The sequence below is a fragment of the Schistocerca nitens genome, chromosome 8 (genome assembly GCF_023898315.1).
Source record: "Schistocerca nitens isolate TAMUIC-IGC-003100 chromosome 8, iqSchNite1.1, whole genome shotgun sequence".
Lineage (NCBI taxonomy): Eukaryota > Metazoa > Arthropoda > Insecta > Orthoptera > Acrididae > Schistocerca > Schistocerca nitens.
In genome coordinates, this window is record NC_064621.1 from 181700865 (window position 1) to 181727521 (window position 26657).

Sequence of the window (26657 nt, forward strand, 5' to 3'; positions counted from 1 at the left end):
GAACCCATCCTACCAACCGATTCCTTCTTCTAGTCAAGATGTTCCACAAAAGTCTCTTCTGCCATATTTGCGATATCCGACTTTTGCGATTTTCCGATTTTTGCGGTTTTACCATTTTAAGTCTTTACCATTTTAAGTCTTTACCATATTAGCGTCTTTCCCATATTTGCGTCTTTCCCATATTTGCGTCTTTCCCATATTTGCGTCTTTCCCATATTTGCGTCTTTCCCATATTTGCGTCTTTCCCATATTTGCGTCTTTCCCATATTTGCGTCTTTCCCATATTTGCGTCTTTCCCATATTTGCGTCTTTCCCATATTTGCGTCTTTCCCATATTTGCGTCTTTCCCATATTTGCGTCTTTCCCATATTTGCGTCTTTCCCATATTTGCGTCTTTCCCATATTTGCGTCTTTCCCATATTTGCGTCTTTCCCATATTTGCGTCTTTCAAATGTTTGCTTTTTCCAGTGTTTGCGTTTTTCCAATGTTTGCGTTTTTCCCATATTTGCGTTTTTCCCATTATTGCGTTTTTCCCATATTTGCGTTATTCCCATTATTGCGTTTTTCCCATTATTGCGTTTTTCCCATATTTGCGTTATTCCCATATTTGCGTTATTCCCATATTTGCGGTTTTCCAATGTTTGCGTTTTTCCAATGTTTGCGTTTTTCCAATGTTTGCTTTTTCCCATATTTGAGTTATTCCCATATTTGAGTTATTCCCATATTTGCCTTTTTCCCCACATTTGCCTTTTTCCCCACATATGCCTTTTTCCCCACATTTGCCTTTTTCCCCACATTTGCCTTTTTCCCCACATTTGCCTTTTTCCCCACATTTGCCTTTTTCCCCACATTTGCCTTTTTCCCCACATTTGCCTTTTTCCCCACATTTGCCTTTTTCCCCACATTTGCCTTTTTCCCCACATTTGCCTTTTTCCCCACATTTGCCTTTTTCCCCACATTTGCCTTTTTCACCACATTTGCCTTTTTCCCCACATTTGCCTTTTTCCCCACATTTGCCTTTTTCCCCACATTTGCCTTTTTCCCCACATTTGCCTTTTTCCCCACATTTGCCTTTTTCCCCACATTTGCCTTTTTCCCCACATTTGCCTTTTTCCCCACATTTGCCTTTTTCAACACATTTGCCTTTTTCCCCACATTTGCCTTTTTCCCCACATTTGCCTTTTTCCCCACATTTGCCTTTTTCCCCACATTTGCCTTTTTCCCCACATTTGCCTTTTTCCCCACATTTGCCTTTTTCCCCACATTTGCCTTTTTCCCCACATTTGCCTTTTTCCCCACATTTGCGTTTTTCCCATGTTTGCGTTTGTCGTGTTACTCATGAACCCATCCTACCAACCGATTCCTTCTTCTAGTCAAGATGTGCCACAAAAGTCTCTTCTGCCATATTTCCGATTTTCCGACTTTTGCGATTTTCGGATTTTTGCGGTTTTACCATTTTAAGTCTTTCCCATATTTGCGTCTTTCCCATATTTGCGTCTTTCCCATATTTGCGTCTTTCCCATATTTGCGTCTTTCCCATATTTGCGTCTTTCCCATATTTGCGTCTTTCCCATATTTGCGTCTTTCCCATATTTGCGTCTTTCCCATATTTGCGTCTTTCCCATATTTGCGTCTTTCCCATATTTGCGTCTTTCCCATATTTGCGTCATTCCCATATTTGCGTCTTTCCCATATTTGCGTCTTTCCCATATTTGCGTCTTTCCCATATTTGCGTCTTTCCCATATTTGCGTCTTTCCCATATTTGCGTCTTTCCCATATTTGCGTCTTTCCCATATTTGCGTCTTTCCCATATTTGCGTCTTTCCCATATTTGCGTCTTTCCCATATTTGCGTTTTTCCAATGTATGCTTTTTCCCATATTTGCGTTTTTCCCATATTTGCGTTTTTCCCATATTTGCGTTTTTCCCATATTTGCGTTTTTCCCATATTTGCGTTTTTCCCATATTTGCGTTTTTCCCATATTTGCGTTTTTCCCACATTTGCGTTTTTCCCACATTCGCCTTTTTCCCACATTTGCCTTTTTCCCACATTTGCCTTTTTCCCCACATTTGCCTTTTTCCCCACATTTGCCTTTTTCCCCACATTTGCCTTTTTCCCCACATTTGCCTTTTTCCCCACATTTGCCTTTTTCCCCACATTTGCCTTTTTCCCCACATTTGCCTTTTTCCCCACATTTGCCTTTTTCCCCACATTTGCCTTTTTCCCCACATTTGCCTTTTTCCCCACATTTGCCTTTTTCCCCACATTTGCCTTTTTCCCCACATTTGCCTTTTTCCCCACATTTGCCTTTTTCCCCACATTTGCCTTTGTTCCCACATTTGCCTTTGTTCCCACATTTGCCTTTGTTCCCACATTTGCCTTTGTTCCCACATTTGCCTTTGTTCCCACATTTGCCTTTGTTCCCACATTTGCCTTTGTTCCCACATTTGCCTTTGTTCCCACATTTGCCTTTGTTCCCACATTTGCCTTTGTTCCCACATTTGCCTTTGTTCCCACATTTGCCTTTGTTCCCACATTTGCCTTTGTTCCCACATTTGCCTTTGTTCCCACATTTGCCTTTGTTCCCACATTTGCCTTTGTTCCCACATTTGGCTTTGTTCCCACATTTGGCTTTGTTCCCACATTTGGCTTTGTTCCCACATTTGGCTTTGTTCCCACATTTGCCTTTGTTCCCACATTTGCCTTTGTTCCCACATTTGGCTTTGTTCCCACATTTGGCTTTGTTCCCACATTTGGCTTTGTTCCCACATTTGGCTTTGTTCCCACATTTGGCTTTGTTCCCACATTTGGCTTTGTTCCCACATTTGGCTTTGTTCCCACATTTGGCTTTGTTCCCACATTTGCCTTTGTTCCCACATTTGCCTTTGTTCCCACATTTGCCTTTGTTCCCACATTTGCCTTTGTTCCCACATTTGCCTTTGTTCCCACATTTGCCTTTGTTCCCACATTTGCCTTTGTTCCCACGTTTGCGTTTTTCCCACGTTTGCGTTTGTCGTGTTACTCATGAACCCATCCTACCAACCGATTCCTTCTTCTAGTCAAGATGTGCCACAAAAGTCTCTTCTGCCATATTTGCGATTTTCGACTTTTGCGATTTTCTGATTTTTGCGATTTTCTGATTTTTGCGGTTTTACCATATTTGCGTTTTTACCATATTTGCGTTTTTACCATATTTGCGTTTTTGCTATATTTGCGTTTTTGCCATATTTGCGTTTTTGCCATATTTGCGTTTTTGCCATATTTGCGTTTTTGCCATATTTGCGTTTTTGCCATATTTGCGTTTTTGCCATATTTGCGTTTTTGCCATATTTGCGTTTTTGCCATATTTGCGTTTTTGCCATATTTGCGTTTTTGCCATATTTGCGTTTTTCCCATATTTGCGTTTTTCCCATATTTGCGTTTTTCCCATATTTGCGTTTTTCCCATATTTGCGTTTTTCCCATATTTGCGTTTTTCCCATATTTGCGTTTTTCCCATATTTGCGTTTTTCCCATATTTGCGTTTTTCCCATATTTGCGTTTTTCCCATATTTGCGTTTTTCCCATATTTGCGTTTTTCCCATATTTGCGTTTTTCCCATATTTGCGTTTTTCCCATATTTGCGTTTTTCCCATATTTTCGTTTTTCCCATATTTTCGTTTTTCCCATATTTTCGTTTTTCCCATATTTGCGTTTTTCCCATATTTGCGTTTTTCCCATATTTGCGTTTTTCCCATATTTGCGTTTTTCCCATATTTGCGTTTTTCCCATATTTGCGTTTTTCCCATATTTACGTTTTTCCCATATTTGCGTTTTTCCCATATTTGCGTTTTTCCCATATTTGCGCTTTTCCCATATTTGCGTTTTCCCACATTTGCCTTTTTCCCCACATTTGCCTTTTTCCCCACATTTGCCTTTTTCCCCACATTTGCCTTTTTCCCCACATTTGCCTTTTTCCCCACATTTGCCTTTTTCCCACATTTGCCTTTTACCCCACATTTGCCTTTTCCCCACATTTGCCTTTTTCCCCACACTTGCCTTTTTCCCCACACTTGCCTTTTTCCCCACACTTGCCTTTTTCCCCACACTTGCCTTTTTCCCCACACTTGCCTTTTTCCCCACACTTGCCTTTTTCCCCACACTTGCCTTTTTCCCCACATTTGCTTTGTTTCCACGTTTGCGTTTTTCCCATGTTTGCATTTGTCGTGTTACTCATGAACCCATCGTACCAACCGATTCCTTCTTCTAGTCAAGATGTGCCACAAAAGTCTCTTCTGCCATATTTGCGATTTTCCGACTTTTGCGATTTTCCGACTTTTGCGATTTTACCATTTTAAGTCTTTCCCATGTTTGCGTCTTTCCCATATATGCTTTTTTGCCATATTTGCATCTTTCCCATATTTGTGTCTTTCCCATATTTGTGTCTTTCCCATATTTGCGTCTTTCCCATATTTGCATCTTTCCCATATTTGCATCTTTCCCATATTTGCGTCTTTCCCATATTTGCGTCTTTCCCATATTTGCGTCTTTCCCATATTTGCGTCTTTCCCATATTTGCGTCTTTCCCATATTTGCGTCTTTCCCATATTTGCGTCTTTCCCATATTTGCGTCTTTCCCATATTTGCGTCTTTCCCATATTTGCGTCTTTCCCATATTTGCGTCTTTCCCATATTTGCGTCTTTCCCATATTTGCGTCTTTCCCATATTTGCGTCTTTCCCATATTTGCGTCTTTCCCATATTTGCGTCTTTCCCATATTTGCGTTTTTCCAATGTATGCTTTTTCCCATATTTGCGTTTTTCCCATATTTGCGTTTTTCCCATATTTGCGTTTTTCCCATATTTGCGTTTTTCCCATATTTGCGTTTTTCCCACATTTGCGTTTTTCCCACATTTGCGTTTTTCCCACATTTGCCTTTTTCCCACATTTGCCTTTTTCCCACATTTAACTTTTTCCCCACATTTGCCTTTTTCCCCACATTTGCCTTTTTCCCCACATTTGCCTTTTTCCCCACATTTGCCTTTTTCCCCACATTTGCCTTTTTCCCCACATTTGCCTTTTTCCCCACATTTGCCTTTTTCCCCACATTTGCCTTTTTCCCCACATTTGCCTTTTTCCCCACATTTGCCTTTTTCCCCACATTTGCCTTTTTCCCCACATTTGCCTTTGTTCCCACATTTGCCTTTGTTCCCACATTTGCCTTTGTTCCCACATTTGCCTTTGTTCCCACATTTGCCTTTGTTCCCACATTTGCCTTTGTTCCCACATTTGCCTTTGTTCCCACATTTGCCTTTGTTCCCACATTTGCCTTTGTTCCCACATTTGCCTTTGTTCCCACATTTGCCTTTGTTCCCACATTTGCCTTTGTTCCCACATTTGCCTTTGTTCCCACATTTGCCTTTGTTCCCACATTTGCCTTTGTTCCCACATTTGCCTTTGTTCCCACATTTGCCTTTGTTCCCACATTTGCCTTTGTTCCCACATTTGCCTTTGTTCCCACATTTGCCTTTGTTCCCACATTTGCCTTTGTTCCCACATTTGCCTTTGTTCCCACATTTGCCTTTGTTCCCACATTTGCCTTTGTTCCCACATTTGCCTTTGTTCCCACATTTGCCTTTGTTCCCACATTTGCCTTTGTTCCCACATTTGCCTTTGTTCCCACATTTGCGTTTTTCCACGTTTGCGTTTGTCGTGTTACTCATGAACCCATCCTAGCAACCGATTCCTTCTTCTAGTCAAGATGTGCCACAAAAGTCTCTTCTGCCATATTTGCGATTTTCCGACTTTTGCGATTTTCTGATTTTTGCGATTTTCTGATTTTTGCGGTTTTACCATATTTGCGTTTTTGCCATATTTGCGTTTTTGCCATATTTGCGTTTTTGCCAAATTTGCGTTTTTGCCAAATTTGCGTTTTTGCCATATTTGCGTTTTTGCCATATTTGCGTTTTTGCCATATTTGCGTTTTTGCCATATTTGCGTTTTTGCCATATTTGCGTTTTTGCCATATTTGCGTTTTTGCCATATTTGCGTTTTTGCCATATTTGCGTTTTTGCCATATTTGCGTTTTTCCCATATTTGCGTTTTTCCCATATTTGCGTTTTTCCCATATTTGCGTTTTTGCCATATTTGCGTTTTTGCCATATTTGCGTTTTTCCCATATTTGCGTTTTTCCCATATTTGCGTTTTTCCCATATTTGCGTTTTTCCCATATTTGCGTTTTTCCCATATTTGCGTTTTTCCCATATTTGCGTTTTTCCCATATTTGCGTTTTTCCCATATTTGCGTTTTTCCCATATTTGCGTTTTTCCCATATTTGCGTGTTTCCCATATTTGCGTTTTTCCCATATTTGCGTTTTTCCCATATTTGCCTTTTTCCCCATATTTGCCTTTTTCCCCACATTTGCCTTTTTCCCCACATTTGCCTTTTTCACCACATTTGCCTTTTTCCCCACATTTGCCTTTTTCCCCACATTTGCCTTTTTCCCCACATTTGCCTTTTTCCCCACATTTGCCTTTTTCCCCACATTTGCCTTTTTCCCCACATTTGCCTTTTTCCCCACATTTGCCTTTTTCCCCACATTTGCCTTTTTCCCCACATTTGCCTTTTTCCCCACATTTGCCTTTTTCCCCACATTTGCCTTTTTCCCCACATTTGCCTTTTTCCCCACATTTGCCTTTTTCCCCACATTTGCCTTTTTCCCCACATTTGCCTTTTTCCCCACATTTGCCTTTTTCCCCACATTTGCCTTTTTCCCCACATTTGCCTTTTTCCCCACATTTGCCTTTTTCCCCACATTTGCCTTTTTCCCCACATTTGCCTTTTTCCCCACATTTGCCTTTTTCCCCACATTTGCCTTTTTCCCCACATTTGCCTTTTTCCCCACATTTGCCTTTTTCCCCACATTTGCCTTTTCCCCCACATTTGCCTTTTTCCCCACATTTGCCTTTTTCCCCACATTTGCCTTTTTCCCCACATTTGCCTTTTTCCCCACATTTGCCTTTTTCCCCACATTTGCCTTTTTCCCCACATTTGCCTTTTTCCCCACATTTGCCTTTTTCCCCACATTTGCCTTTTTCCCCACATATGCCTTTTTCCCCACATTTGCCTTTTTCCCCACATTTGCCTTTTTCCCCACATTTGCCTTTTTCCCCACATTTGCCTTTTTCCCCACATTTGCCTTTTTCCCCACATATGCCTTTTTCCCCACATTTGCCTTTTTCCCCACATTTGCCTTTTTCCCCACATTTGCCTTTGTTCCCCCATTTGCGTTTTTCCCATGTTTGCGTTTGTCGTGTTACTCATGAACCCATCCTACCAACCGATTCCTTCTTCTAGTCAAGATGTGCCACAAAAGTCTCTTCTTCCATATTTGCGATTTTCCGATTTTTGCGATTTTCCAATGTATGATTTTTCCCATATTTGCGTTTTTCATATATTTGCGTTTTCCCACATTTGCCTTTTTCCCCACATTTGCCTTTTTCCCCACATTTGCCTTTTTCCCCACATTTGCCTTTTTCCCCACATTTGCCTTTTTCCCCACATTTGCCTTTTTCCCCACATTTGCCTTTTTCCCCACATTTGCCTTTTTCCCCACATTTGCCTTTTTCCCCACACTTGCCTTTTTCCCCACATTTGCCTTTTTCCCCACACTTGCCTTTTTCCCCACACTTGCCTTTTTCCCCACACTTGCCTTTTTCCCCACACTTGCCTTTTTCCCCACATTTGCTTTGTTTCCACGTTTGCGTTTTTCGCATGTTTGCATTTGTCGTGTTACTCATGAACCCATCGTACCAACCGATTCCTTCTTCTAGTCAAGATGTGCCACAAAAGTCTCTTCTGCCATATTTGCGATTTTCCGACTTTTGCGATTTTCCGATTTTTGCGGTTTTACCATTTTAAGTCTTTCCCATGTTTGCGTCTTTCCCATATTTGCGTTTTTGCCATATTTGCGTCTTTCCCATATTTGTGTCTTTCCCATATTTGTGTCTTTCCCATATTTGTGTCTTTCCCATATTTGCATCTTTCCCATATTTGCATCTTTCCCATATTTGCGTCTTTCCCATATTTGCGTCTTTCCCATATTTGCGTCTTTCCCATATTTGCGTCTTTCCCATATTTGCGTCTTTCCCATATTTGCGTCTTTCCCATATTTGCGTCTTTGCCATATTTGCGTCTTTGCCATATTTGCGTCTTTCCCATATTTGCGTCTTTCCCATATTTGCGTCTTTCCCATATTTGCGCCTTTCCCATATTTGCGCCTTTCCCATATTTGCGTCTTTCCCATATTTGCGTCTTTCCCATATTTGCGTCTTTCCCATATTTGCGTCTTTCCCATATTTGCGTCTTTCCCATATTTGCGTCTTTCCCATATTTGCGTCTTTCCCATATTTGCGTCTTTCCCATATTTGCGTCTTTCCCATATTTGCGTCTTTCCCATATTTGCGTTTTTCCAATGTATGCTTTTTCCCATATTTGCGTTTTTCCCATATTTGCGTTTTTCCCATATTTGCGTTTTTCCCATATTTGCGTTTTTCCCATATTTGCGTTTTTCCCATATTTGCGTTTTTCCCATATTTGCGTTTTTCCCACATTTGCGTTTTTCCCACATTTGCGTTTTTCCCACATTTGCCTTTTTCCCACATTTGCCTTTTTCCCACATTTGCCTTTTTCCCCACATTTGCCTGTTTCCCCACATTTGCCTGTTTCCCCACGTTTGCCTGTTTCCCCACGTTTGCCTGTTTCCCCACGTTTGCCTGTTTCCCCACGTTTGCCTGTTTCCCCACGTTTGCCTGTTTCCCCACGTTTGCCTGTTTCCCCACGTTTGCCTGTTTCCCCACGTTTGCCTGTTTCCCCAAGTTTGCCTGTTTCCCCACGTTTGCCTGTTTCCCCACGTTTGCCTGTTTCCCCACGTTTGCCTGTTTCCCCACGTTTGCCTGTTTCCCCACGTTTGCCTGTTTCCCCACGTTTGCCTGTTTCCCCACGTTTGCCTGTTTCCCCACGTTTGCCTGTTTCCCCACGTTTGCCTGTTTCCCCACGTTTGCCTGTTTCCCCACGTTTGCCTGTTTCCCCACGTTTGCCTGTTTCCCCACGTTTGCCTGTTTCCCCACGTTTGCCTGTTTCCCCACGTTTGCCTGTTTCCCCACGTTTGCCTGTTTCCCCACGTTTGCCTGTTTCCCCACGTTTGCCTGTTTCCCCACGTTTGCCTGTTTCCCCACGTTTGCCTGTTTCCCCACGTTTGCCTGTTTCCCCACGTTTGCCTGTTTCCCCACGTTTGCCTGTTTCCCCACGTTTGCCTGTTTCCCCACGTTTGCCTGTTTCCCCACGTTTGCCTGTTTCCCCACGTTTGCCTGTTTCCCCACGTTTGCCTGTTTCCCCACGTTTGCCTGTTTCCCCACGTTTGCCTGTTTCCCCACGTTTGCCTGTTTCCCCACGTTTGCCTGTTTCCCCACGTTTGCCTGTTTCCCCACGTTTGCCTGTTTCCCCACGTTTGCCTGTTTCCCCACGTTTGCCTGTTTCCCCACGTTTGCCTGTTTCCCCACGTTTGCCTGTTTCCCCACGTTTGCCTGTTTCCCCACGTTTGCCTGTTTCCCCACGTTTGCCTGTTTCCCCACGTTTGCCTGTTTCCCCACGTTTGCCTGTTTCCCCACGTTTGCCTGTTTCCCCACGTTTGCCTGTTTCCCCACGTTTGCCTGTTTCCCCACGTTTGCCTGTTTCCCCACGTTTGCCTGTTTCCCCACGTTTGCCTGTTTCCCCACGTTTGCCTGTTTCCCCACGTTTGCCTGTTTCCCCACGTTTGCCTGTTTCCCCACGTTTGCCTGTTTCCCCACGTTTGCCTGTTTCCCCACGTTTGCCTGTTTCCCCACGTTTGCCTGTTTCCCCACGTTTGCCTGTTTCCCCACGTTTGCCTGTTTCCCCACGTTTGCCTGTTTCCCCACGTTTGCCTGTTTCCCCACGTTTGCCTGTTTCCCCACGTTTGCCTGTTTCCCCACGTTTGCCTGTTTCCCCACGTTTGCCTGTTTCCCCACGTTTGCCTGTTTCCCCACGTTTGCCTGTTTCCCCACGTTTGCCTGTTTCCCCACATTTGCCTGTTTCCCCACGTTTGCCTCTTTCCCCACGTTTGCCTCTTTCCCCACGTTTACCTCTTTCCCCACGTTTGCCTCTTTCCCCACGTTTGCCTCTTTCCCCACGTTTGCCTCTTTCCCCACGTTTGTGTTTGTCGCGTTACTCATGAACCCATCCTACCAACCGATTCCTTCTTCTAGTCAAGATGTTCCACAAAAGTCTCTTCTGCCATATTTGCGATATCCGACTTTTGCGATTTTCCGATTTTTGCGGTTTTACCATTTTAAGTCTTTACCATATTTGCGTCTTTCCCATATTTGCGTCTTTCCCATATTTGCGTCTTTCCCATATTTGTGTCTTTCCCATATTTGCGTCTTTCCCATATTTGCGTCTTTCCCATATTTGCGTCTTTCCCATATTTGCGTCTTTCCCATATTTGCGTCTTTCCCATATTTGCGTTTTTCCCATATTTGCGTCTTTCAAATGTTTGCTTTTTCCAGTGTTTGCGTTTTTCCAATGTTTGCGTTTTTCCCATATTTGCGTTTTTCTCATATTTGCGTTTTTCCCATTATTGCGTTTTTCCCATTATTGCGTTTTTCCCATTATTGCGTTTTTCCCATATTTGCGTTATTCCCATATTTGCGATATTCCCATATTTGCGTTTTTCCAATGTTTGCGTTTTTCCAATGTTTGCGTTTTTCCAATGTTTGCGTTTTTCCAATGTTTGCTTTTTCCCATATTTGAGTTATTCCCATATTTGAGTTATTCCCATATTTGCCTTTTTCCCCACATTTGCCTTTTTCCCCACATTTGCCTTTTTCCCCACATTTGCCTTTTTCCCCACATTTGCCTTTTTCCCCACATTTGCCTTTTTCCCCACGTTTGCCTTTTTCCCCACGTTTGCCTTTTTCCCCACGTTTGCCTTTTTCAGCACGTTTGCCTTTTTCCCCACGTTTGCCTTTTTCCCCACGTTTGCCTTTTTCCCCACGTTTGCCTTTTTCCCCACGTTTGCCTTTTTCCCCACGTTTGCCTGTTTCCCCACGTTTGCCTGTTTCCCCACGTTTGCCTGTTTCCCCACGTTTGCCTGTTTCCCCACGTTTGCCTGTTTCCCCACGTTTGCCTGTTTCCCCACGTTTGCCTGTTTCCCCACGTTTGCCTGTTTCCCCACGTTTGCCTGTTTCCCCACGTTTGCCTGTTTCCCCACGTTTGCCTGTTTCCCCACGTTTGCCTGTTTCCCCACGTTTGCCTGTTTCCCCACGTTTGCCTGTTTCCCCACGTTTGCCTGTTTCCCCACGTTTGCCTGTTTCCCCACGTTTGCCTGTTTCCCCACGTTTGCCTGTTTCCCCACGTTTGCCTGTTTCCCCACGTTTGCCTGTTTCCCCACGTTTGCCTGTTTCCCCACGTTTGCCTGTTTCCCCACGTTTGCCTGTTTCCCCACGTTTGCCTGTTTCCCCACGTTTGCCTGTTTCCCCACGTTTGCCTGTTTCCCCACGTTTGCCTGTTTCCCCACGTTTGCCTGTTTCCCCACGTTTGCCTGTTTCCCCACGTTTGCCTGTTTCCCCACGTTTGCCTGTTTCCCCACGTTTGCCTGTTTCCCCACGTTTGCCTGTTTCCCCACGTTTGCCTGTTTCCCCACGTTTGCCTGTTTCCCCACGTTTGCCTGTTTCCCCACGTTTGCCTGTTTCCCCACGTTTGCCTGTTTCCCCACGTTTGCCTGTTTCCCCACGTTTGCCTGTTTCCCCACGTTTGCCTGTTTCCCCACGTTTGCCTGTTTCCCCACGTTTGCCTGTTTCCCCACGTTTGCCTGTTTCCCCACGTTTGCCTGTTTCCCCACGTTTGCCTGTTTCCCCACGTTTGCCTGTTTCCCCACGTTTGCCTGTTTCCCCACGTTTGCCTGTTTCCCCACGTTTGCCTGTTTCCCCACGTTTGCCTGTTTCCCCACGTTTGCCTGTTTCCCCACGTTTGCCTGTTTCCCCACGTTTGCCTGTTTCCCCACGTTTGCCTGTTTCCCCACGTTTGCCTGTTTCCCCACGTTTGCCTGTTTCCCCACGTTTGCCTGTTTCCCCACGTTTGCCTGTTTCCCCACGTTTGCCTGTTTCCCCACGTTTGCCTGTTTCCCCACGTTTGCCTGTTTCCCCACGTTTGCCTGTTTCCCCACGTTTGCCTGTTTCCCCACGTTTGCCTGTTTCCCCACGTTTGCCTGTTTCCCCACGTTTGCCTGTTTCCCCACGTTTGCCTGTTTCCCCACGTTTGCCTGTTTCCCCACGTTTGCCTGTTTCCCCACGTTTGCCTGTTTCCCCACGTTTGCCTGTTTCCCCACGTTTGCCTGTTTCCCCACGTTTGCCTGTTTCCCCACGTTTGCCTCTTTCCCCACGTTTGCCTCTTTCCCCACGTTTGCCTGTTTCCCCACGTTTGCCTGTTTCCCCACGTTTGCCTCTTTCCCCACGTTTGCCTCTTTCCCCACGTTTGCCTCTTTCCCCACGTTTGCCTGTTTCCCCACGTTTGCCTCTTTCCCCACGTTTGCCTCTTTCCCCACGTTTGCCTCTTTCCCCACGTTTGCCTCTTTCCCCACGTTTGCCTCTTTCCCCACGTTTGCCTCTTTCCCCACGTTTGCCTCTTTCCCCACGTTTGCCTCTTTCCCCACGTTTGTGTTTGTCGCGTTACTCATGAACCCATCCTACCAACCGATTCCTTCTTCTAGTCAAGATGTTCCACAAAAGTCTCTTCTGCCATATTTGCGATATCCGACTTTTGCGATTTTCCGATTTTTGCGGTTTTACCATTTTAAGTCTTTACCATATTTGCGTCTTTCCCATATTTGCGTCTTTCCCATATTTGCGTCTTTCCCATATTTGTGTCTTTCCCATATTTGCGTCTTTCCCATATTTGCGTCTTTCCCATATTTGCGTCTTTCCCATATTTGCGTCTTTCCCATATTTGCGTCTTTCCCATATTTGCGTCTTTTCCATATTTGCGTCTTTCCCATATTTGCGTCTTTCCCATATTTGCGTCTTTCCCATATTTGCGTCTTTCCCATATTTGCGTCTTTCCCATATTTGCGTCTTTCCCATACTTGCGTCTTTCCCATATTTGCGTCTTTCCCATATTTGCGTCTTTCCCATATTTGCGTCTTTCCCATATTTGCGTCTTTCAAATGTTTGCTTTTTCCAGTGTTTGCGTTTTTCCAATGTTTGCGTTTTTCCCATATTTGCGTTTTTCTCATATTTGCGTTTTTCCCATTATTGCGTTTTTCCCATTATTGCGTTTTTCCCATTATTGCGTTTTTCCCATATTTGCGTTATTCCCATATTTGCGTTATTCCCATATTTGCGTTATTCCCATATTTGCGTTTTTCCAATGTTTGCGTTTTTCCAATGTTTGCGTTTTTCCAATGTTTGCTTTTTCCCATATTTGAGTTATTCCCATATTTGAGTTATTCCCATATTTGCCTTTTTCCCCACATTTGCCTTTTTCCCCACATTTGCCTTTTTCCCCACATTTGCCTTTTTCCCCACATTTGCCTTTTTCCCCACATTTGCCTTTTTCCCCACATTTGCCTTTTTCCCCACATTTGCCTTTTTTCCCACATTTGCCTTTTTCCCCACATTTGCCTTTTTCACCACATTTGCCTTTTTCCCCACATTTGCCTTTTTCCCCACATTTGCCTTTTTCCCCACATTTGCCTTTTTCCCCACATTTGCCTTTTTCCCCACATTTGCCTTTTTCCCCACATTTGCCTTTTTCCCCACATTTGCCTTTTTCCCCACATTTGCCTTTTTCCCCACATTTGCCTTTTTCCCCACATTTGCCTTTTTCCCCACATTTGCCTTTTTCCCCACATTTGCCTTTTTCCCCACATTTGCCTTTTTCCCCACGTTTGCCTTTTTCCCCACGTTTGCCTTTTTCCCCACGTTTGCCTTTTTCCCCACGTTTGCCTTTTTCCCCACGTTTGCCTTTTTCCCCACGTTTGCCTTTTTCCCCACGTTTGCCTTTTTTCCCCACGTTTGCCTTTTTTCCCCACGTTTGCCTTTTTTCCCCACGTTTGCCTTTTTTCCCCACGTTTGCCTGTTTCCCCACGTTTGCCTGTTTCCCCACGTTTGCCTGTTTCCCCACGTTTGCCTGTTTCCCCACGTTTGCCTGTTTCCCCACGTTTGCCTGTTTCCCCACGTTTGCCTGTTTCCCCACGTTTGCCTGTTTCCCCACGTTTGCCTGTTTCCCCACGTTTGCCTGTTTCCCCACGTTTGCCTGTTTCCCCACGTTTGCCTGTTTCCCCACGTTTGCCTGTTTCCCCACGTTTGCCTGTTTCCCCACGTTTGCCTGTTTCCCCACGTTTGCCTGTTTCCCCACGTTTGCCTGTTTCCCCACGTTTGCCTGTTTCCCCACGTTTGCCTGTTTCCCCACGTTTGCCTGTTTCCCCACGTTTGCCTGTTTCCCCACGTTTGCCTGTTTCCCCACGTTTGCCTGTTTCCCCACGTTTGCCTGTTTCCCCACGTTTGCCTGTTTCCCCACGTTTGCCTGTTTCCCCACGTTTGCCTGTTTCCCCACGTTTGCCTGTTTCCCCACGTTTGCCTGTTTCCCCACGTTTGCCTCTTTCCCCACGTTTGCCTCTTTCCCCACGTTTGCCTCTTTCCCCACGTTTGCCTCTTTCCCCACGTTTGCCTCTTTCCCCACGTTTGCCTCTTTCCCCACGTTTGTGTTTGTCGCGTTACTCATGAACCCATCCTACCAACCGATTCCTTCTTCTAGTCAAGATGTTCCACAAAAGTCTCTTCTGCCATATTTGCGATATCCGACTTTTGCGATTTTCCGATTTTTGCGGTTTTACCATTTTAAGTCTTTACCATTTTAAGTCTTTACCATATTAGCGTCTTTCCCATATTTGCGTCTTTCCCATATTTGCGTCTTTCCCATATTTGCGTCTTTCCCATATTTGCGTCTTTCCCATATTTGCGTCTTTCCCATATTTGCGTCTTTCCCATATTTGCGTCTTTCCCATATTTGCGTCTTTCCCATATTTGCGTCTTTCCCATATTTGCGTCTTTCCCATATTTGCGTCTTTCCCATATTTGCGTCTTTCCCATATTTGCGTCTTTCCCATATTTGCGTCTTTCCCATATTTGCGTCTTTCCCATATTTGCGTCTTTCCCATATTTGCGTCTTTCAAATGTTTGCTTTTTCCAGTGTTTGCGTTTTTCCAATGTTTGCGTTTTTCCCATATTTGCGTTTTTCCCATTATTGCGTTTTTCCCATATTTGCGTTATTCCCATTATTGCGTTTTTCCCATTATTGCGTTTTTCCCATATTTGCGTTATTCCCATATTTGCGTTATTCCCATATTTGCGTTTTTCCAATGTTTGCGTTTTTCCAATGTTTGCGTTTTTCCAATGTTTGCTTTTTCCCATATTTGAGTTATTCCCATATTTGAGTTATTCCCATATTTGCCTTTTTCCCCACATTTGCCTTTTTCCCCACATTTGCCTTTTTCCCCACATTTGCCTTTTTCCCCACATTTGCCTTTTTCCCCACATTTGCCTTTTTCCCCACATTTGCCTTTTTCCCCACATTTGCCTTTTTCCCCACATTTGCCTTTTTCCCCACATTTGCCTTTTTCCCCACATTTGCCTTTTTCCCCACATTTGCCTTTTTCCCCACATTTGCCTTTTTCACCACATTTGCCTTTTTCCCCACATTTGCCTTTTTCCCCACATTTGCCTTTTTCCCCACATTTGCCTTTTTCCCCACATTTGCCTTTTTCCCCACATTGCCTTTTTCCCCACATTGCCTTTTTCCCCACATTTGCCTTTTTCCCCACATTTGCCTTTTTCCCCACATTTGCCTTTTTCCCCACATTTGCCTTTTTCCCCACATTTGCCTTTTTCCCCACATTTGCCTTTTTCCCCACATTTGCCTTTTTCCCCACATTTGCCTTTTTCCCCACATTTGCCTTTTTCCCCACATTTGCCTTTTTCCCCACATTTGCGTTTTTCCCATGTTTGCGTTTGTCGTGTTACTCATGAACCCATCCTACCAACCGATTCCTTCTTCTAGTCAAGATGTGCCACAAAAGTCTCTTCTGCCATATTTCCGATTTTCCGACTTTTGCGATTTTCGGATTTTTGCGGTTTTACCATTTTAAGTCTTTCCCATATTTGCGTCTTTCCCATATTTGCGTCTTTCCCATATTTGCGTCTTTCCCATATTTGCGTCTTTCCCATATTTGCGTCTTTCCCATATTTGCGTCTTTCCCATATTTGCGTCTTTCCCATATTTGCGTCTTTCCCATATTTGCGTCTTTCCCATATTTGCGTCTTTCCCATATTTGCGTCTTTCCCATATTTGCGTCTTTCCCATATTTGCGTCTTTGCCATATTTGCGTCTTTGCCATATTTGCGTCTTTCCCATATTTGCGTCTTTCCCATATTTGCGTCTTTCCCATATTTGCGCCTTTCCCATATTTGCGTCTTTCCCATATTTGCGTCTTTCCCATATTTGCGTCTTTCCCATATTTGCGTTTTTCCAATGTATGCTTTTTCCCATATTTGCGTTTTTCCCATATTTGCGTTTTTCCCATATTTGCGTTTTTCCCATATTTGCGTTTTTCCCATATTTGCGTTTTTCCCATATTTGCGTTTTTCCCATATTTGCGTTTTTCCCACATTTGCGTTTTTCCCACATTCGCCTTTTTCCCACATTTGCCTTTTTCCCACATTTGCCTTTTTCCCCACATTTGCCTTTTTCCCCACATTTGCCTTTTTCCCCACATTTGCCTTTTTCCCCACATTTGCCTTTTTCCCCACATTTGCCTTTTCCCCCACATTTGCCTTTTTCCCCACATTTGCCTTTTTCCCCACATTTGCCTTTTTCCCCACATTTGCCTTTTTCCCCACATTTGCCTTTTTCCCCACATTTGCCTTTTTCCCCACATTTGCCTTTTTCCCCACATTTGCCTTTGTTCCCACATTTGCCTTTGTTCCCACATTTGCCTTTGTTCCCACATTTGCCTTTGTTCCCACATTTGCCTTTGTTCCCACATTTGCCTTTGTTCCCACATTTGCCTTTGTTCCCACATTTGCCTTTGTTCCCACATTTGCCTTTGTTCCCACATTTGCCTTTGTTCCCACATTTGCCTTTGTTCCCACATTTGCCTTTGTTCCCACATTTGCCTTTGTTCCCACATTTGGCTTTGTTCCCACATTTGGCTTTGTTCCCACATTTGGCTTTGTTCCCACATTTGGCTTTGTTCCCACATTTGGCTTTGTTCCCACATTTGCCTTTGTTCCCACATTTGCCTTTGTTCCCACATTTGGCTTTGTTCCCACATTTGGCTTTGTTCCCACATTTGGCTTTGTTCCCACATTTGGCTTTGTTCCCACATTTGGCTTTGTTCCCACATTTGGCTTTGTTCCCACATTTGCCTTTGTTCCCACATTTGCCTTTGTTCCCACATTTGCCTTTGTTCCCACATTTGCCTTTGTTCCCACATTTGCCTTTGTTCCCACATTTGCCTTTGTTCCCACATTTGCCTTTGTTCCCACGTTTGCCTTTGTTCCCACGTTTGCGTTTTTCCCACGTTTGCGTTTGTCGTGTTACTCATGAACCCATCCTACCAACCGATTCCTTCTTCTAGTCAAGATGTGCCACAAAAGTCTCTTCTGCCATATTTGCGATTTTCCGACTTTTGCGATTTTCTGATTTTTGCGATTTTCTGATTTTTGCGGTTTTACCATATTTGCGTTTTTACCATATTTGCGTTTTTACCATATTTGCGTTTTTGCCATATTTGCGTTTTTGCCATATTTGCGTTTTTGCCATATTTGCGTTTTTGCCATATTTGCGTTTTTGCCATATTTGCGTTTTTGCCATATTTGCGTTTTTGCCATATTTGCGTTTTTGCCATATTTGCGTTTTTGCCATATTTGCGTTTTTGCCATATTTGCGTTTTTCCCATATTTGCGTTTTTCCCATATTTGCGTTTTTCCCATATTTGCGTTTTTCCCATATTTGCGTTTTTCCCATATTTGCGTTTTTCCCATATTTGCGTTTTTCCCATATTTGCGTTTTTCCCATATTTGCGTTTTTCCCATATTTGCGTTTTTCCCATATTTGCGTTTTTCCCATATTTGCGTTTTTCCCATATTTGCGTTTTTCCCATATTTGCGTTTTTCCCATATTTGCGTTTTTCCCATATTTGCGTTTTTCCCATATTTGCGTTTTTCCCATATTTGCGTTTTTCCCATATTTGCGTTTTTCCCATATTTGCGTTTTTCCCATATTTTCGTTTTTCCCATATTTTCGTTTTTCCCATATTTTCGTTTTTCCCATATTTGCGTTTTTCCCATATTTGCGTTTTTCCCATATTTGCGTTTTTCCCATATTTGCGTTTTTCCCATATTTGCGTTTTTCCCATATTTGCGTTTTTCCCATATTTGCGTTTTTCCCATATTTGCGTTTTTCCCATATTTGCATTTTTCCCATATTTGCGTTTTTCCCATATTTGCGTTTTTCCCATATTTGCGTTTTCCCACATTTGCCTTTTTCCCCACATTTGCCTTTTTCCCCACATTTGCCTTTTTCCCCACATTTGCCTTTTTCCCCACATTTGCCTTTTTCCCCACATTTGCCTTTTTCCCCACATTTGCCTTTTTCCCCACATTTGCCTTTTCCCCACATTTGCCTTTTTCCCCACACTTGCCTTTTTCCCCACACTTGCCTTTTTCCCCACACTTGCCTTTTTCCCCACACTTGCCTTTTTCCCCACACTTGCCTTTTTCCCCACATTTGCTTTGTTTCCACGTTTGCGTTTTTCCCATGTTTGCATTTGTCGTGTTACTCATGAACCCATCGTACCAACCGATTCCTTCTTCTAGTCAAGATGTGCCACAAAAGTCTCTTCTGCCATATTTGCGATTTTCCGACTTTTGCGATTTTCCGACTTTTGCGATTTTACCATTTTAAGTCTTTCCCATGTTTGCGTCTTTCCCATATATGCTTTTTTGCCATATTTGCATCTTTCCCATATTTGTGTCTTTCCCATATTTGTGTCTTTCCCATATTTGCGTCTTTCCCATATTTGCATCTTTCCCATATTTGCATCTTTCCCATATTTGCATCTTTCCCATATTTGCGTCTTTCCCATATTTGCGTCTTTCCCATATTTGCGTCTTTCCCATATTTGCGTCTTTCCCATATTTGCGTCTTTCCCATATTTGCGTCTTTCCCATATTTGCGTCTTTCCCATATTTGCGTCTTTCCCATATTTGCGTCTTTCCCATATTTGCGTCTTTCCCATATTTGCGTCTTTCCCATATTTGCGTCTTTCCCATATTTGCGTCTTTCCCATATTTGCGTCTTTCCCATATTTGCGTCTTTCCCATATTTGCGTCTTTCCCATATTTGCGTCTTTCCCATATTTGCGTTTTTCCAATGTATGCTTTTTCCCATATTTGCGTTTTTCCCATATTTGCGTCTGTCCCATATTTGCGTTTTTCCCATATTTGCGTTTTTCCCATATTTGCGTTTTTCCCACATTTGCGTTTTTCCCACATTTGCGTTTTTCCCACATTTGCCTTTTTCCCACATTTGCCTTTTTCCCACATTTGCCTTTTTCCCCACATTTGCCTTTTTCCCCACATTTGCCTTTTTCCCCACATTTGCCTTTTTCCCCACATTTGCCTTTTTCCCCACATTTGCCTTTTTCCCCACATTTGCCTTTTTCCCCACATTTGCCTTTTTCCCCACATTTGCCTTTTTCCCCACATTTGCCTTTTTCCCCACATTTGCCTTTTTCCCCACATTTGCCTTTGTTCCCACATTTGCCTTTGTTCCCACATTTGCCTTTGTTCCCACATTTGCCTTTGTTCCCACATTTGCCTTTGTTCCCACATTTGCCTTTGTTCCCACATTTGCCTTTGTTCCCACATTTGCCTTTGTTCCCACATTTGCCTTTGTTCCCACATTTGCCTTTGTTCCCACATTTGCCTTTGTTCCCACATTTGCCTTTGTTCCCACATTTGCCTTTGTTCCCACATTTGCCTTTGTTCCCACATTTGCCTTTGTTCCCACATTTGCCTTTGTTCCCACATTTGCCTTTGTTCCCACATTTGCCTTTGTTCCCACATTTGCCTTTGTTCCCACATTTGCCTTTGTTCCCACATTTGCCTTTGTTCCCACATTTGCCTTTGTTCCCACATTTGCCTTTGTTCCCACATTTGCCTTTGTTCCCACATTTGCCTTTGTTCCCACATTTGCCTTTGTTCCCACATTTGCCTTTGTTCCCACATTTGCCTTTGTTCCCACATTTGCCTTTGTTCCCACATTTGCGTTTTTCCCACGTTTGCGTTAGTCGTGTTACTCATGAACCCATCCTACCAACCGATTCCTTCTTCTAGTCAAGATGTGCCACAAAAGTCTCTTCTGCCATATTTGCGATTTTCCGACTTTTGCGATTTTCTGATTTTTGCGATTTTCTGATTTTTGCGGTTTTACCATATTTGCGTTTTTGCCATATTTGCGTTTTTGCCATATTTGCGTTTTTGCCAAATTTGCGTTTTTGCCAAATTTGCGTTTTTGCCATATTTGCGTTTTTGCCATATTTGCGTTTTTGCCATATTTGCGTTTTTGCCATATTTGCGTTTTTCCCATATTTGCGTTTTTGCCATATTTGCGTTTTTGCCATATTTGCGTTTTTGCCATATTTGCGTTTTTGCCATATTTGCGTTTTTCCCATATTTGCGTTTTTCCCATATTTGCGTTTTTCCCATATTTGCGTTTTTGCCATATTTGCGTTTTTCCCATATTTGCGTTTTTCCCATATTTGCGTTTTTCCCATATTTGCGTTTTTCCCATATTTGCGTTTTTCCCATATTTGCGTTTTTCCCATATTTGCGTTTTTCCCATATTTGCGTTTTTCCCATATTTGCGTTTTTCCCATATTTGCGTGTTTCCCATATTTGCGTTTTTCCCATATTTGCGTTTTTCCCATATTTGCGTTTTTCCCATATTTGCCTTTTTCCCCATATTTGCCTTTTTCCCCACATTTGCCTTTTTCACCACATTTGCCTTTTTCCCCACATTTGCCTTTTTCCCCACATTTGCCTTTTTCCCCACATTTGCCTTTTTCCCCACATTTGCCTTTTTCCCCACATTTGCCTTTTTCCCCACATTTGCCTTTTTCCCCACATTTGCCTTTTTCCCCACATTTGCCTTTTTCCCCACATTTGCCTTTTTCCCCACATTTGCCTTTTTCCCCACATTTGCCTTTTTCCCCACATTTGCCTTTTTCCCCACATTTGCCTTTTTCCCCACATTTGCCTTTTTCCCCACATTTGCCTTTTTCCCCACATTTGCCTTTTTCCCCACATTTGCCTTTTTCCCCACATTTGCCTTTTTCCCCACATTTGCCTTTTTCCCCACATTTGCCTTTTTCCCCACATTTGCCTTTTTCCCCACATTTGCCTTTTTCCCCACATTTGCCTTTTTCCCCACATTTGCCTTTTTCCCCACATTTGCCTTTTTCCCCACATTTGCCTTTTTCCCCACATTTGCCTTTTTCCCCACATTTGCCTTTTTCCCCACATTTGCCTTTTTCCCCACATTTGCCTTTTTCCCCACATTTGCCTTTTTCCCCACATTTGCCTTTTTCCCCACATTTGCCTTTTTCCCCACATTTGCCTTTTTCCCCACATATGCCTTTTTCCCCACATTTGCCTTTTTCCCCACATTTGCCTTTTTCCCCACATTTGCCTTTTTCCCCACATATGCCTTTTTCCCCACATTTGCCTTTTTCCCCACATTTGCCTTTTTCCCCACATTTGCCTTTTTCCCCACATTTGCCTTTGTTCCCCCATTTGCGTTTTTCCCATGTTTGCGTTTGTCGTGTTACTCATGAACCCATCCTACCAACCGATTCCTTCTTCTAGTCAAGATGTGCCACAAAAGTCTCTTCTTCCATATTTGCGATTTTCCGATTTTTGCGATTTTCCAATGTATGATTTTTCCCATATTTGCGTTTTTCATATATTTGCGTTTTCCCACATTTGCCTTTTTCCCCACATTTGCCTTTTTCCCCACATTTGCCTTTTTCCCCACATTTGCCTTTTTCCCCACATTTGCCTTTTTCCCCACATTTGCCTTTTTCCCCACATTTGCCTTTTTCCCCACATTTGCCTTTTTCCCCACATTTGCCTTTTTCCCCACACTTGCCTTTTTCCCCACACTTGCCTTTTTCCCCACACTTGCCTTTTTCCCCACACTTGCCTTTTTCCCCACATTTGCTTTGTTTCCACGTTTGCGTTTTTCGCATGTTTGCATTTGTCGTGTTACTCATGAACCCATCGTACCAACCGATTCCTTCTTCTAGTCAAGATGTGCCACAAAAGTCTCTTCTGCCATATTTGCGATTTTCCGACTTTTGCGATTTTCCGATTTTTGCGGTTTTACCATTTTAAGTCTTTCCCATGTTTGCGTCTTTCCCATATTTGCGTTTTTGCCATATTTGCGTCTTTCCCATATTTGTGTCTTTCCCATATTTGTGTCTTTCCCATATTTGTGTCTTTCCCATATTTGCATCTTTCCCATATTTGCATCTTTCCCATATTTGCGTCTTTCCCATATTTGCGTCTTTCCCATATTTGCGTCTTTCCCATATTTGCGTCTTTCCCATATTTGCGTCTTTCCCATATTTGCGTCTTTCCCATATTTGCGTCTTTCCCATATTTGCGTCTTTCCCATATTTGCGTCTTTCCCATATTTGCGTCTTTGCCATATTTGCGTCTTTGCCATATTTGCGTCTTTCCCATATTTGCGTCTTTCCCATATTTGCGTCTTTCCCATATTTGCGCCTTTCCCATATTTGCGTCTTTCCCATATTTGCGTCTTTCCCATATTTGCGTCTTTCCCATATTTGCGTCTTTCCCATATTTGCGTCTTTCCCATATTTGCGTCTTTCCCATATTTGCGTCTTTCCCATATTTGCGTCTTTCCCATATTTGCGTCTTTCCCATATTTGCGTCTTTCCCATATTTGCGTCTTTCCCATATTTGCGTTTTTCCAATGTATGCTTTTTCCCATATTTGCGTTTTTCCCATATTTGCGTTTTTCCCATATTTGCGTTTTTCCCATATTTGCGTTTTTCCCATATTTGCGTTTTTCCCATATTTGCGTGTTTCCCATATTTGCGTTTTTCCCATATTTGCGTTTTTCCCATATTTGCCTTTTTCCCCATATTTGCCTTTTTCCCCACATTTGCCTTTTTCACCACATTTGCCTTTTTCCCCACATTTGCCTTTTTCCCCACATTTGCCTTTTTCCCCACATTTGCCTTTTTCCCCACATTTGCCTTTTTCCCCACATTTGCCTTTTTCCCCACATTTGCCTTTTTCCCCACATTTGCCTTTTTCCCCACATTTGCCTTTTTCCCCACATTTGCCTTTTTCCCCACATTTGCCTTTTTCCCCACATTTGCCTTTTTCCCCACATTTGCCTTTTTCCCCACATTTGCCTTTTTCCCCACATTTGCCTTTTTCCCCACATTTGCCTTTTTCCCCACATTTGCCTTTTTCCCCACATTTGCCTTTTTCCCCACATTTGCCTTTTTCCCCACATTTGCCTTTTTCCCCACATTTGCCTTTTTCCCCACATTTGCCTTTTTCCCCACATTTGCCTTTTTCCCCACATTTGCCTTTTTCCCCACATTTGCCTTTTTCCCCACATTTGCCTTTTTCCCCACATTTGCCTTTTTCCCCACATTTGCCTTTTTCCCCACATTTGCCTTTTTCCCCACATTTGCCTTTTTCCCCACATTTGCCTTTTCCCCACATTTGCCTTTTTCCCCACATTTGCCTTTTTCCCCACATTTGCCTTTTTCCCCACATTTGCCTTTTTCCCCACATATGCCTTTTTCCCCACATTTGCCTTTTTCCCCACATTTGCCTTTTTCCCCACATTTGCCTTTTTCCCCACATTTGCCTTTTTCCCCACATATGCCTTTTTCCCCACATTTGCCTTTTTCCCCACATTTGCCTTTTTCCCCACATTTGCCTTTTTCCCCACATTTGCCTTTGTTCCCCCATTTGCGTTTTTCCCATGTTTGCGTTTGTCGTGTTACTCATGAACCCATCCTACCAACCGATTCCTTCTTCTAGTCAAGATGTGCCACAAAAGTCTCTTCTTCCATATTTGCGATTTTCCGATTTTTGCGATTTTCCAATGTATGATTTTTCCCATATTTGCGTTTTTCATATATTTGCGTTTTCCCACATTTGCCTTTTTCCCCACATTTGCCTTTTTCCCCACATTTGCCTTTTTCCCCACATTTGCCTTTTTCCCCACATTTGCCTTTTTCCCCACATTTGCCTTTTTCCCCACATTTGCCTTTTTCCCCACATTTGCCTTTTTCCCCACATTTGCCTTTTTCCCCACACTTGCCTTTTTCCCCACACTTGCCTTTTTCCCCACACTTGCCTTTTTCCCCACACTTGCCTTTTTCCCCACATTTGCTTTGTTTCCACGTTTGCGTTTTTCGCATGTTTGCATTTGTCGTGTTACTCATGAACCCATCGTACCAACCGATTCCTTCTTCTAGTCAAGATGTGCCACAAAAGTCTCTTCTGCCATATTTGCGATTTTCCGACTTTTGCGATTTTCCGATTTTTGCGGTTTTACCATTTTAAGTCTTTCCCATGTTTGCGTCTTTCCCATATTTGCGTTTTTGCCATATTTGCGTCTTTCCCATATTTGTGTCTTTCCCATATTTGTGTCTTTCCCATATTTGTGTCTTTCCCATATTTGCATCTTTCCCATATTTGCATCTTTCCCATATTTGCGTCTTTCCCATATTTGCGTCTTTCCCATATTTGCGTCTTTCCCATATTTGCGTCTTTCCCATATTTGCGTCTTTCCCATATTTGCGTCTTTCCCATATTTGCGTCTTTCCCATATTTGCGTCTTTGCCATATTTGCGTCTTTGCCATATTTGCGTCTTTCCCATATTTGCGTCTTTCCCATATTTGCGTCTTTCCCATATTTGCGCCTTTCCCATATTTGCGTCTTTCCCATATTTGCGTCTTTCCCATATTTGCGTCTTTCCCATATTTGCGTCTTTCCCATATTTGCGTCTTTCCCATATTTGCGTCTTTCCCATATTTGCGTCTTTCCCATATTTGCGTCTTTCCCATATTTGCGTCTTTCCCATATTTGCGTCTTTCCCATATTTGCGTTTTTCCAATGTATGCTTTTTCCCATATTTGCGTTTTTCCCATATTTGCGTTTTTCCCATATTTGCGTTTTTCCCATATTTGCGTTTTTCCCATATTTGCGTTTTTCCCATATTTGCGTTTTTCCCACATTTGCGTTTTTCCCACATTTGCGTTTTTCCCACATTTGCCTTTTTCCCACATTTGCCTTTTTCCCCACATTTGCCTTTTTCCCCACATTTGCCTTTTTCCCCACATTTGCCTTTTTCCCCACATTTGCCTTTTTCCCCACATTTGCCTTTTTCCCCACATTTGCCTTTTTCCCCACATTTGCCTTTTTCCCCACATTTGCCTTTTTCCCCACATTTGCCTTTTTCCCCACATTTGCCTTTTTCCCCACATTTGCCTTTGTTCCCACATTTGCCTTTGTTCCCACATTTGCCTTTGTTCCCACATTTGCCTTTGTTCCCACATTTACCTTTGTTCCCACATTTGCCTTTGTTCCCACATTTGCCTTTGTTCCCACATTTGCCTTTGTTCCCACATTTGCCTTTGTTCCCACATTTGCCTTTGTTCCCACATTTGCCTTTGTTCCCACATTTGCCTTTGTTCCCACATTTGCCTTTGTTCCCACATTTGCCTTTGTTCCCACATTTGCCTTTGTTCCCACATTTGCCTTTGTTCCCACATTTGCCTTTGTTCCCACATTTGCCTTTGTTCCCACATTTGCCTTTGTTCCCACATTTGCCTTTGTTCCCACATTTGCCTTTGTTCCCACATTTGCGTTTTTCCCACGTTTGCGTTTGTCGTGTTACTCATGAACCCATCCTACCAACCGATTCCTTCTTCTAGTCAAGATGTGCCACAAAAGTCTCTTCTGCCATATCTGCGATTTTCGATTTTTGCGATTTTCTGATTTTTGCGATTTTCTGATTTTTGCGGTTTTACCATATTTGCGTTTTTGCCATATTTGCGTTTTTGCCATATTTGCGTTTTTGCCATATTTGCGTTTTTGCCATATTTGCGTTTTTGCCATATTTGCGTTTTTGCCATATTTGCGTTTTTGCCATATTTGCGTTTTTCCCATATTTGCGTTTTTCCCATATTTGCGTTTTTCCCATATTTGCGTTTTTCCCATATTTGCGTTTTTCCCATATTTGCGTTTTTCCCATATTTGCGTTTTTCCCATATTTGCGTTTTTCCCATATTTGCGTTTTTCCCATATTTGCGTTTTTCCCATATTTGCGTTTTTCCCATATTTGCGTTTTTCCCATATTTTCGTTTTTCCATATATTTTCGTTTTTCCCATATTTTCGTTTTTCCCATATTTTCCTTTTTCCCATATTTTCCTTTTTCCCATATTTGCGTTTTTCCCATATTTGCGTTTTTGCCATATTTGCGTTT

At 43.0% G+C, this 26657-nt stretch overlaps 2 protein-coding genes across 2 annotated transcripts; both read right to left on the minus strand.

Annotated features, from left to right (window-relative positions):
- Nucleotides 1–10807: 10807 nt before the first annotated feature.
- Nucleotides 10808–12730, minus strand: LOC126199472 (ribosome-binding protein 1-like). Its single transcript, XM_049936394.1, has one exon. It carries the CDS (start codon nucleotides 12728–12730, stop codon nucleotides 10808–10810), a length of 1923 nt encoding a protein of 640 aa, XP_049792351.1.
- A 748-nt stretch (nucleotides 12731–13478) lies between these two features.
- LOC126199473 (ribosome-binding protein 1-like) lies at nucleotides 13479–14775 on the minus strand. The gene is made up of 2 exons (XM_049936395.1): nucleotides 14128–14775; nucleotides 13479–14033 (listed from the first exon to the last, which is right to left on the minus strand). The coding sequence occupies exons 1-2, from the start codon at nucleotides 14773–14775 to the stop codon at nucleotides 13479–13481; spliced, it is 1203 nt and encodes a 400-aa protein (XP_049792352.1).
- Nucleotides 14776–26657: the final 11882 nt, after the last annotated feature.

What these genes read in the sequence shown, in the direction of transcription:
- LOC126199472 (XM_049936394.1), bottom strand. Translation starts at nt 12,730, where the DNA reads ATGAGTAACGCGACAAACACAAACGTGGGGAAAGAGGCAAACGTGGGG.
- LOC126199473 (XM_049936395.1), bottom strand. Translation starts at nt 14,775, where the DNA reads ATGAGTAACGCGACAAACACAAACGTGGGGAAAGAGGCAAACGTGGGG. An exon ending in AGGCAAACGTGGGGAAACAG is followed by an intron (nt 14,034 to 14,127) that starts GCAAACGTGGGG and finishes GTGGGGAAAAAG; the next exon opens with GCAAACGTGGGGAAAAAGGC.